Here is a 12,694-nt window from a genome sequence, read left to right on the forward strand (position 1 = left end):
GAGGAGTCTTCCGACGGATTGCAGGGGTACCTGACTTCCCTACCTGACCCTAGGGCTCCCCAGCGGCCGCTAACGAGCCTCCCAGTGCTGCCAAAGCCTTGTGGAAACGAGGAAGGCTTTAATGCTCCCAGCAGCCTGGTCTGCACGTGAAGAAGCAATTAGACGAAGGGAACTCTGTTCATTGGTAAAACAAAAAAACTTAGGTTTATCTAAAACTACCACAGTGGAAGAAAACAATAAAAAGGCTACACTAATGCTATTAGGAGAAATCCAGCTTGCTATTCAAGGACTGGAAATCTCAAACACATCCTTTTAGGGAGCCTGAGTTTTTCAAACTGACCTCCAAAGGGAGCAGGAGGTGTGGCTACACTAAAGATTTAAACTCAGTCCTTGGGCAGCAAGCTGAAATTAACCCATGCTTGGACACTCCAAGCAGCGCCTAGGAGAAACAAATGTTTGCATTAACAGGATCTCCATGTTCCAGATTTTGATGCAAAGAATGAATTAGCAGATACAATAACAGAAAAGACAGAAATAGGCAATACCCAAATCCTCATATTCTTTCTTTCTACCTATCTACCTATATTTTGGAACGGCTCATCTCCCTCACAGAGGAATTCTAAGTAGTGTACTATGATTCCTTTATGGCTGTATGTTATGTAAACCCAGCAGACTCATTGAATGAAGCATAATTTAGTGCAAATGTATGAATCCCACTGTAGAATATGAAATACTGATCTAGATGAAGAATCTGATGACATGATGTAAGGCAACTTTTAAGTTCACTGACACCTTGACATTAGGATGTTATTTTTTTTAAAAAAAGCATAACTTTCACATAGTTTTTCTGAAGTGCAAGAGCAGGGGTGGCAAACTCGATTTCATTGAGGGCTGCATCAGGGTTGTGTTTTACCTCGGAGGGCTGGAGCACCTGTGGTCAGCTCGACATCACTCATGTCAGGGGCATCTGTGGTGGCCAAGTGCTAAGGCAGGATTTCCCTGAGACCCTCACTCACACTCCATCATAATGGAGCCCGCACAGAACCACCACCACCCTGAGCTCCATTTTCACTGGCAGAGGCACCACAGGCCAGTCCTTGGCTGTTTCCAGGCTGGCCCCATGGGCCAGATCTAAACACCCACGGCCCACAGGTCTTGAGTTTGACACCCCTATGCTAGAGGAACCAGTTGCTTCCTTAAATGCATTTGTTAGGATAGAAAAAAGAATTCACAAACTTGGTAACAGATATGGACTATAAATAAAAACTTCACTTATTCATTTTAGCAGAGGGATTAGTTTAGCCATAAACAATATACACTAAGAATCTCTGTATGCTGTTTAGTAGATAGTCTTAGACTGACATAAAGTTGCTTGAGATGAGCTTACAGAAATTGTGTTAATTTTAGTGTATATACATGTACTGATGTAAGATGAATAGATAAACTGGCTGGTGCAATAATTTCTCTTGTCACTAATACAAAGAAGCAAATTACCATTGGCTTACCTGAAGGGTCCTTTTCTGGGTGCTGCGAAGGAGAGTCCAAGCATGGGTTAAATAAGGCCAATCTGCCCAGGACTGAATTGAAACTTTAAGCCACGCCTCTGGTGCTGACTAATCTTCAGATTTTCTTCAATAAAGGCATGGACAATGCACGCTGAAAAGTTCAGGAACAAAGTCAACGAAAGTCATAACAAGTATCCATAAGTTCCGCAGAACCATGACAACTGGCGGAGCAGACGCCAGGGCGGGGTTGGACTCTCCTTCGCAGCACCCAGAAAAGGAACCTTCAGGTAAGCCAATGGTCATTTTTCTGGGTGCTGCTCTGGAGAGTCCAAGCATGGGACATACCCAAGCTAAGTGTCATTAGGGCGGGAGGCGAAAGCGTCCAGGGTCTCTCCGCTGGTATGAATGCCCTGGAGAACTCGCCTCCCAAATGCTCCCTGCGCAGAAGCAGATTTGTCCAGCCTGTAGTTTCGAACAAAGGGAGACAAGGAAGTCTACGTTGCAGCCTTGCAAATCTCCTCTATCGGTGCCTGGGTAGCCCAGGCCGCCATAGTGGTGGCGCTTCTTGTAGAATGTGCAAGTGATATGGCGTGGCACCGGAATAGATTGAAGAACGTGGGCCGAGGTGATACAGGCCCGTAGCCAGCGGCCGATGATCTGGGAAGAAACTTTGTGGCCCAGGGAGGCCAGTTGAAATGCGACAAAAAGTGATTCATGGTGACGGAAGGCAGCCGTGCGTTTGATGTACTTACGTATCGCTTACGTGCCCCCTTGGCGGTTTATGTGTGCCTTTGTGGCCACATTGTCCATTAGGATTCTCACATGACATCCCTTGATGTGGTCTCGAAAGTGAACGAGTGCGAGCCGCACACCTCTCAATTCCAACCAGTTGATACTGTGGGATGCTTTGGGCGGTGACCATCTGCCCTGCGCAATCTGGTTGTGGAGATGAGCGCCCCAGCCGAATAGACTGGCGTCCATCGTGATGGCGAGACGGTCTGGCTCTTTGAAGAGGGTGCCCTTCGCCAGCATGGGGGACAGCCACCAGTGGAGGGACTGACGTACCTTCGGTGAGACTCAAACCAGCTATTGAGAGTTACTCATGTTGGCCCTCTGGTAGGGGAGGAGGAGCCATTGTAGGTGTCGAGAATGAAGGCGTGCCCAAGGAACTATTGACAGGCAAGAAATCATCTTGCCGAGGAGTTGTGACAGCTGCACCACCAATGCCTGTGATGAGTGTAGTACCTGCAACACCTGGCTTCTGATGCTTGCCAAGCACTCCGGAGACAGGGAGACCTGACACCTGGTGGTGTCGATGATGGCGCCCAGGTGGTGTAGCCTGGTGCAGATGACTCTTTTCCTTGTTCATGGAGAACCCGTGATGTTGGAGGGTTCGCAGTGTGTGCTGCAGGTCTTGTACCGCTTGTTGCTGTGACAATAACTGGATGAGGACGTCATCCAAGTAGCAAAGCAGGCGCACTGGGCGAGATCTCAGGAAAGCCGCCACCGCAGCTAGGATCTTTGTAAAGGTTCGAAGTGCCAAGGACAGGCCAAATGGCAGAGCCCTGTACTGGTAGTGGCGGCCTGCATAAAAGAATCTCAGGAACCTGCGGTGAGCTTTGCAAATGAGGATGTGGAGGTAGGCCTCCTTGAGATGTTAGGAGATCTCCCGGCCTGATGCAACCCAGAATTGACTGAAGGGACTGCATCTTGAACCTCCAGTATGCTATATGATGATTTAGCTTTTTTAGGTCGAGGATCCCACTCCACCCCCCAGAGTTCTTTGGGACAAGGAAGAGTATTGAATAAAACCCTGTCCTTTCCTGACCTGGTGGAACCGGTTCTATGGCGTTTATGTGTCTGAGGTGAAGGATCTCCTGTTCCATGAAAACGTTCTTGATTGGACAGGAGGGGGTTGGACACCGAACGAAGTGTCGGGGATGGGGGAAAATGAACTCTAATGTTAGACCTATGAATATCGTCTGAAGGACCCATTGGTCCGACGTGATCTGCTCCCATTGGGCATGGAACAGCTGTAGACGCCCTCCTATGGGAGCCGTCCACTGGTGGTCCCTTATAGCGTCTGAAGGGTCTGGAATTGGACCCTCTGCGATAGGGACTTTTGAAGGACTTTGATGGTTCCTGTCACGAAAGGGCTGATGGTCCTGGGACCTATCCATGCCCTGAGAGTATGGACGTTGGAAGGAACTGGAGGTAGACGGCTGTTCCGAGTTCTGAAAGGGCTGCCTCCTATAAGTCTGTGAACCCTTATGGTCAGATTTTTTGTTGACCAAAGGCATAACCTTCTTTTTGTCCTTGTTTTCAACCAGGATGGGGTCTAGGGCCTCCCCAAAAAGCTTGCTGCCCTTAAAGGGAGCCGAGGCGATCTTCTACTGGGATTGCATATCCACGTTCCAATGTCTGAGCCGTAATAGGCGCCTGGTGGTGACATTAGAAGCCAGGGATCTAGAAGTAAATTTGGCAGCGTTCAGGGTAGTGTCAGCAGTGTACTGTCACTGCAATAATTTTGTTAACATCCTGTCTTAATTTGGTATCCCCCGCTGGAAGCTTGGCGAGGAGCTGTCTCAGCCAGGGTAGCGCCGCCCTGGACAGGAAGGGCACAGAAGCGTAAGTTTTAATGGTCCAAGCCACCACCTGATGAGTCTTGTGGCATGCATTCTCGGCCTTTTTGTCCTCCACCTTGAGCCCTTCTAATAGTTCAGGGGGGAGCACTGAGTTGGACGTGAGCGCCGGCATAGGCGCGTCCACGGGAGGCAATTTCAGTAAGTCATCCAGACTTGGGTCAACCGTGTACAATTGCTTTTGCACCACATTAATAACTTTGTAACTGGCACAATTTCTTCAATAGGTTCTGGCTCCTCAAAGAATTCCTCACTGAGGTCCTCCGGTGCAGGAGCAGTCGGAGCTGGGGTGCTAGTACCCAAGCAGGTCGAGGCTTTGGCCTTGTTCAAAAAGTTTTGAAATTAGTATACTTGAACAAGCCAGAAAAAGCCGGCTTGTCAGGAACAGCGGCCTCATCCTCTGAGAATTCTGGTTCTACCCCCGGACCAAGGTCCTCCTCCCAGTCAGAATCCTCACTGGCCAAGGAAGAATGCAATGACTGAGGGGGCTGGGCCTGAGCCACTTCTTGCGAAGGTCCTGGTGTCAGGAGTGGGCATGATTTGCGCGGGTACTTGGCCTGTTGCAACATGCTGACCTCTATCCCTTGGGAAATGACTCTGGCAATGACATCCTGCATTTCTACGGAAAGATCGGGTCCCCTATCTTCCTGTGGGCAAGCTCCGGGTGGAGGCTGAATAGCTGGTTGTTGGGGTGCAAGTGTCCCCACTGCGACCGGCTCCTCTTCCAGATCAGAAGGACATGCAAATAGGTCTGCTCGAGCGGCCATAGAAGGCCCAGGGGAGCCTGCCATTGCAATGGAATCAGCAGAGGAGAATTCCTGGCCTTCATCCTCACTCTCTAACATCGGAAGATCCTGACCAGGTTGAACCCCAGGCGAGTGATCCCCAGGGGAAGCAGGCCCGGCTGTCTGGGCCTGTAGCTGAGCCCGAGAAAAATGCTTCTCTAAAGCCTTCTGGCATCTGATGGCATCTCTGTCTAGGCCCAAACTCTGCTTAGTCTCCTGCCTAGAGTAAGGCTTGCTTGCTCTGATGGCCTCCATGGCTGCCTTGGCAGCCTGTCTGGTACAGGACCTGCTGGTGGAAGGGCCAACCTGCTGCTCCAAAGTTCAGCAGTCCTTTGATTCTGAAGGAGAATGGTGCAAGCTCCAAGATCCCAACACTCACACAGGTCAATTAATGTGGGGCGCGACCACGTGGGCCACCAACCTCCGCTGCCACCCTCTGCTGTAGTGGTGGAGCTGTGAGTAGGCAAACCTGCCGGAAGTCCGGACAGGAAGGCTTCTAGCAGCGACCTGCAAGAGACAGGCAATCAGGCAGCTGTAGCTGCTTTTCGCGGCAAAAGTAGGTCAACAAAATGGCGGCCGGAACTTTTACCCTCTCAAAATGGCCACTGCCATGTGCGACACTCTCAAAATGGCCACCACCACATGCGACCCACCTAAAATAGCCGCCCGCATACACTGGAGAGCCCTTATGCACCGCGCCAACAGCCGGCTCACTCAGAAGCACGGTCAGCAGCAACGGAGGGCTCAGCAGGGCTACGATCGCAGCAGGATCACATCCGACCTATGCGCCTTCCCCCGCAGCTGCCTGCAGCCTCACGGTGCCCGAGCGAACCCAGGACACCGGAGAGGCTGAAATTGGTGAGAACCAGGGAATTACATTAAAGGGAGACTCACCAAGCCTGCTCCAATAATCAGGAAGTAGAATAGAATCTTTTTGTAGTAAATAGAAAAACAGAGAGTCCAAGCAATCAATTAGGAATGAAGAGAAACTGGAAGCGCATCTACTGGGCTTAGCTGAATTGAAAAAAAACTGAAGATAATCAGCACCAGAGGTGTGGCTTAAAGTTTCAATTCAGTCCTGGGCAGATTGGCTGTATTTAACCCATGCTTGGACTCTCCAGAGCAGCACCCAAGAAAACTACAAATTCAGCCAAAATTGCTCCAAAGTTTAGTCCAATGACAAAAAGCAACTGGGTTATTTTTAGAGCACAACGGGGCATAAAAATACAGCAGTGAACTGTGACCTACAGCTATGCACATCCAAGCATCACATCATCCAACCGACAGTTTTACTTTAGCTGGGAGCACATCTGGCTTGGTTTCAGACTACGATTATTCATATGACTACAGACAATACATTTAGCATCCATGGAAAGCTTCTGAAACTGTCCTCACTGGCTCAAGACAAAGTCTGCATGAAGAGGCAGAAACTCTGAATGGGCTTTGTGGAAAGAATTTCAAAGGAACCCATGTCAGAGGGTTCTGGGATCTCTGCTGATAGAGGGAATTAAGTTATTTTAAAAGCTGGGATAATACACGTTTCTTAAGTGAGTAAAATGAGGAATTCTTGCCTCAGACAGAACATACTGGAATAAACAATCACCACATCAAGCAGAACTCATCTATAGTCTTGCTGGTGAAATAGATTCTTTTCTACAAGTACGGTAAGTATAAGAATAATACTATTTTTTTAAAAAAAATTGCACTAAAAATATAAATCTCTTAAGAGATACTCCAAATAGCCATACATTTTAGGATTCCATAAAAAGTAACATTTTAATTGCATATATTTGTTAGTCTGCTACAAGTCTCTTTGTAGTTTTTGTAATTTAAAAAAAAGTTGCAAATATATATAAACTAGTCTTTTCTCTAAAATCTAGATTTTCTCATACCAGATGTTATTTTATAGATATTATCTACATTTTGAATTATTTTGTTTTGTTTACATTTAGATTGCAGAACATGCTATAGTACCCTATAGTATTCTATAGTACAGAATACTATAGTTTAAATTGTCTTTGTTTTTGAAAAGAGAAATATTGAATTGAAATGGATTTAGCCAGTTCCTTGAAAAGGTGCTATACAGATTAAATATACCCAGGACAGAACAAAACAGAATAAAGCTAAAGTAGAATATTTTAAGTATCATACTGGTTTCTGGGAGGAATACAATTGCATTTTGATTGCACTATTACTGACAGCACAATCCTATGCCTGGGTATTCAGAATTAAACTCTACGGAGTCCATTTAAACGTGGATACCTTTGCAGTTTAAAACTGATGGTTATGTGAAAAATTGATAATATTTACACAATTTAAATATCAAACTTGAGCGAGAAATCCCCCAGTACCAAATTTCCAACTCATCTTTTAACATTGGTATGTGCATGTGTCTTTTTGTTTCTATTTTTTAAATAGTTGTCAAAATGCCATTCTTTGGCTGGATGAAATGGCCAAAAAGTTATTCTTACAAAAGTGGGCAATACCCTGGCTCAGAAGTTGTGACAAATACACTTCTGAGAGAACTAAAATGGCATTTGAAAGAACGTGAACGGCTGATACAGGAGATTGAAAGTGGACACAAAATTCAAAAACCTGAAAGTGATTACAATGGAATAAGGAGCTACCAAAACCTTCAAATAACTATCCCAGCTACTGAACAACGACAGCTAGAAATTCTTTGCTCTCAAATCCAACCATGTCAAACTGGAATCATACTCAGCAGGTAAACCTATATTATCTATGTAGTATCACATAAGCTTCGGGAAAGAGGAAAAGGGTTCCCATCTTTGCAGCTTCATATTAAATGTTATTCCTACCACAAAATGGTTTCAAATTAATTCAAAACTAGCACGCTTCAAACTAAAATAATAATTCTTTGGAATGAGTTCAAAGAAACTTACTTTCTGGCAATATACGCAACCTTATTTATAAGATTCTCTATATTGGTTTTGACATCTCAAAAAACATTGCTAGGATTTCATTTGTACTATTAAATAGCATGAAATGAAGGAATTTCCAAGATTTGCCCACAAAATGTAATAGAAAAAGGCTATGCCTTCAGCTTTAATTTTCAGCTTGGCAAAATAATTAAATGTAACAATTCAGCACACACTACTTAAATGCATACTATATATTCACAGCTCTAATATTTAAAGCACTAATTTGTTTGTTCCTTTTGCTAAACATTTGCCTTCAGATTCATCGACTACATTTTTATCCTGTGCCCAGTTTTAAAGTCTTGCATGGTATGATTTTCATAATAATCTAGTGAACCTGATTCACATTTGTTTCATACAATTTTAATAAGAATAAGACGCTTTTGATCACAAAACAAATTTCTCTACAATTCTTCAACATTAAATATATATATACATATCAACCTGCACATATAGCATATGGAATTTAAAACAAAACAAAACCCAGAACAATTCACTGATTTGTCTCTGATGCCAGAAAAGGGCTCCAGGGAAATGTCAGTTTGAATCAACTTGCTTGGACAAATTGGACAAGGAGAAAAACGCTTCAGCTGTTTGCATTGCAAACATCATTCTTTCCTATACCCTGTTTTTTTAAAATTTAAAAAGCATTGCTAAAAAGGATAGTATATCTTCTCTCCCCCTGCATTTTTAACAGACAAGTTGAATACATGCTAATAGAATTCAGGCTATTTGCCTTTTCTTTTCTCTGCTCTTTTCTTTTCTAGATTTCGAGAGGCTCTTGCAGAAAATGATGTTTTACCCTGGGAAATTGTTTATTTATTCAAACAAGTTTTAAAAGAGTTCCTTACTAATCTTGAGAAAAAAGCTCAGCAAGATCAACTGGCTGATGCTTGGAATACAAATTGTTCCAGCCAATTTGCAGCATCCAACACCAACTCCAGGAAAACGGACAAAGAGGAAATCCCCACTGTATCCAGCTATGTTGACAAAAATACACAAGGCATGCTTCCAACATTCTCCCACAGAATCTGGAATCTTCCCTATTACTACCCATCAAGTTAATTATTTTCTCTTTAGCTAATACTCATTCAGCTTGGTTATAATCATTCTGTAATGATTCAGTACTCCAAAATTATCTTCTCATCCTCATAAAATGCAAATTTAAACTTAATAACAACTAGAGCTGGCATAGTCCTTAAATAAATAGGATGGATGCTTTATACTAATTAATAGTGTCACATTAAGATCCTTCTTATAGCATACTTTTTTATGGAGGTTTTATCATTTTTCTTATAGCATTAATCCTGCATCATTGCAGGGTCCCCTTTTTCAGTAATGCACCTAATTATTAGAGCAAAGCTTAACAATGCATGATGCCATGAGGGTTTTTGTGTATCAGCTGTCTTGTCTTGCAGCCTGATGTTGATGTGGGCTGAGAGGGAATGACTACTCAAGGTCACCCATCTGACTTCTGGGACTAAGGAAGGACTAGAAGCTGGATATTATTACTCTGAGTCCACCATTTTAACTGGCTATATTGGCTGTCTTTAATACCATTTATTTTGCCCATTGTCCCTGGTGAAAGACATTGACAGTTTTCTATCCTGCAATTTGCTTCCACAATGCAATCTTTTCAAAACAAATCTGAAAACTTAAAGGGAGGAAAATAATAATCCATTTTATAAAAGATGCTGTTTTTAATAAACTGGAAAGAGATAAGCTTTATGAAGGCCTAAAGCAGGTCACAACAATAGCACCATATTTTGCCTTTTAAACAAACAAACAAAAACAAAAAGAGTAGTAAAATATGCCAAAGATACACTTAGCACCCAAAGGACACTTTTCTATATTGAAACTTTGGAAAATATATATGCACATTTTAAGATTTAATCCCAGATTTAAGACATATATATTTCTTCCTTTTATAATGGGTACAATGTACTCTCCACAATTCCCTGGCATGAGACTACATCTGGAATATTGTGGAACAGTGTTTCTCAACCTCGGCAGCTGTGTGTAGATTTCAACTCCCAGAATTCTCCAGCCATTGAGGGAGTTGGTCCTCACATCTTAAAAGTTCTCATGGTTGAGAAACACTGCTGTGGAGGATGCAAATAGCAGCCAGACTAATGCTGGTGTATTATTTGCTTTAACACAAAAATAAAACCTAAAAGGGAAGGGAATCTGCATGACAGCTTTATTTGCATCCAGGAGAAATTCAGTAAAATTCATTCATATATAGGATGATCTGAAATGACATTCATTCACAGGTTGTAAAAAAATGGCTATATAAGCCAAAATTCCTTTATCTGAAATAGTCTGATAAAAAAGCAGATACATTATGGCTTGCAATCCTTTATTACCAAAAAAGAACTCTTTTCCTTTGCTTCAGATCCACTAGAAAAGATAAATGCCCAGAAGCAATACATTGAATTAGATTTTATGCTGTAATTTTTTATGAAAAATGAAATCTAGATTTGCAAAGAAATGGGATTTTTTTAAATTGCTAAAATAGTACTTTTTGTACCAAATGATGTTAATTTTTTGAAAAATCATGATGTTAGCATGAGAGTGTGGGAGAGATTTAGATGAGGGTTAAAAATTGAACTAAATGAATGCTTCTGCCAGTGTGACGTCTGCAGATACAGAATAAACCTCCACTGGGTTAATTTCAAAGAATAATCATAACTTTAAAATATTAAGTCAAATGGCACAATGTGTACAATATGCTGAACTAAAATATGGTTAGTTAATATGTGTTGTATACTCAACAATGTTGATTTGGGAACCTCTAGTTAGGCTCTGCACTGAAAGCAATTAAACAATTGTGAAAATTAGGAAGTAGTAGAAAAGGGGGGCTTCCAAGGTGTTTTTCTCATTAGCATTCTTTTGCTTCACTGTCTGCAAACAATATTATAAAACTGTGAAGTTGAAGCAACAAAGAAAAATATTGTAAAAGCTGGTTAGTATACACTTTGAATAAATCTCATTTGATCTATATTCTTCTTAGTAAACATGCTGACAAATGTATTGTTCTTCAGGACTCAAACCCCAAGATAGAAACAGGCAATAAGAAAAAAATTATATGATTGAAATATTTTTCTCTGTTTCTCCATAAAGAGCTCCCTTTTGTTTTATTCTCAGTTAAAATACTTATTACTCTACAAAAACAATACTGTGATAAACAGGCTAACATTACCTCAGAGGATGTTAAGTAATATAGCTATTCATTTTCAACTCTCCCTATAAAGAGACATGAGACTACAACCATGTGTATTTAGAATTTAAAATTCTATAAACACAGTTATAGTTCTTATGTGAGAACTATAGCCATACAGTAATTTTACATTTGCAGAGCAAGATACCAGTGAAAATAGTTGAGATGAATAGATCAAATCCAAGATTTAGCTAGCACAGGGTTTAATCCCACAATAGACAATTTATTTCTATGGACAGACCGGGATGAACGAATTCTCTAAGAATTACTAGCATGCTATATGGTGCTCATATAATGGCTGAATACACACATTATTGTACTATAAACCCTACTGTGGCTTGGATTTAGTCTGGTGTGTTGTGTACATAACCAATTGTATTTTATTAAATAAAGCATAAGGAAATTGTGACTTATTGCTACCTGGTATCTGTGAACACCATCAATGTTTTTGGTAAAACTGAAGTTCTGGCAAGCTGAGATTGACACACTTCAAAAAATATTTAAAACCCAAACCAAATAGATAAATATGCTGCTTTAAGTTTATATAACCTGGCCAAGTTGAGCCCAATTCAGAAAGAAGCAATTCCCACTCTTATTTCTCTCTGCTTTAAAGAAGAAAACAGCATTATATTCTTTGAGGTTCTGACCGTTTAATAGATTCAGGTTGACTTTTTATAATACACTTTTTTTTATACACACAGGTAGCAGAGAGTGTTTTTAGCTGCGTAGTGCTGCTTACTTTACAGAAGCTAGTTGTAATTCAGAAACAAACGCGTTGCAGCATCTTCAAACTTAACATATCATTTACACAATTCGCAATTTGAGGTAAGCCACCATCAGACTATTACGGACGGAGAGGTGGGGGGGAGTTGTTATTCTATTTTTAAAAACAAATCGGGCTTAATAATCTTAGAAGAATTTGTGCAACGGTGAAATCCATCCTATTGATGAATGGGGGGGGGGGTGTTATTTATTGATGGAAGGCGCTTAATTTATACCATTCAACAGCAAAGAACCTGGGCAGTTTTGAACCTTTCTAAACAGCTTATCCTGTGAAACGTGAGCTCGAGAACTAGTTTGGCTGCAGGTCCCGGCCTACTTACACATTAGCAGCAGGCTCCGGCTCTTCCACAGATTCCACGAGGTGATGAGCAAAGCCAGCAGCCCGGACTTCGCCCCCCAGGAATTCCACCCCACTGACCGCTTTGCCAATTGTAAACCAATCGTTGATCTGATCTACGGTGAGTTTTCGCAACATGGCTGGACCCTAAGAAGCCGCGAAGAAAGAAAAGTATCCCTCCTTTAGGCCAGCCGACCGGCCCGCGCTGAACTAATTAGCGGGCCCCGCCTGGCTACAGCCACGTGCCCAATTAGACCTCGAGATTCTGCGCTTGTTCAGCGAACCTGCAACTAACCTGCCTGCTTTTTGGTTAGTTCGATTTCGGTTTCCTACTTTGGCATCGTATCTCCTACGCACGCTTAAGATGCATTGAAAATAAACTTTATTTCTGAGAAGGGCGCAGGATTGCGCTTGGAAGCAATTCCGATTGTATTCAGTGTAGACTACCGCAGACTTACAGTGAAAGTACACGCAAACACGGAA

At 42.4% G+C, this 12,694-nt stretch overlaps 2 protein-coding genes across 2 annotated transcripts in view; one reads left to right on the top strand and one right to left on the bottom strand.

Annotated features, from left to right (window-relative positions):
- TDRD9 (tudor domain containing 9) overlaps window positions 1-12,654 on the bottom strand; it is a 107,947-nt gene extending 95,293 nt beyond the window's left edge. The window contains exon 1 of the mRNA XM_081938016.1: window positions 12,195-12,654. Within this exon, the coding sequence (XP_081794142.1) occupies window positions 12,195-12,349 (155 nt within the window). The 5' untranslated portion in view covers window positions 12,350-12,654. The remainder of the gene's footprint in view (window positions 1-12,194) is intronic.
- Window positions 7,359-8,936, top strand: RD3L (RD3 like; the record flags this gene model as incomplete). The annotated part of the gene is made up of 2 exons (XM_081938017.1): window positions 7,359-7,657; window positions 8,639-8,936. The coding sequence occupies 2 exons, from the start codon at window positions 7,359-7,361 to the stop codon at window positions 8,934-8,936; spliced, it is 597 nt and encodes a 198-aa protein (XP_081794143.1).
- Window positions 12,655-12,694: the final 40 nt, after the last annotated feature.

This window comes from Natrix helvetica (assembly GCF_964273705.1).
Source record: "Natrix helvetica genome assembly, chromosome: 1".
Classification (NCBI taxonomy): Eukaryota; Metazoa; Chordata; class Lepidosauria; order Squamata; family Natricidae; genus Natrix; species Natrix helvetica.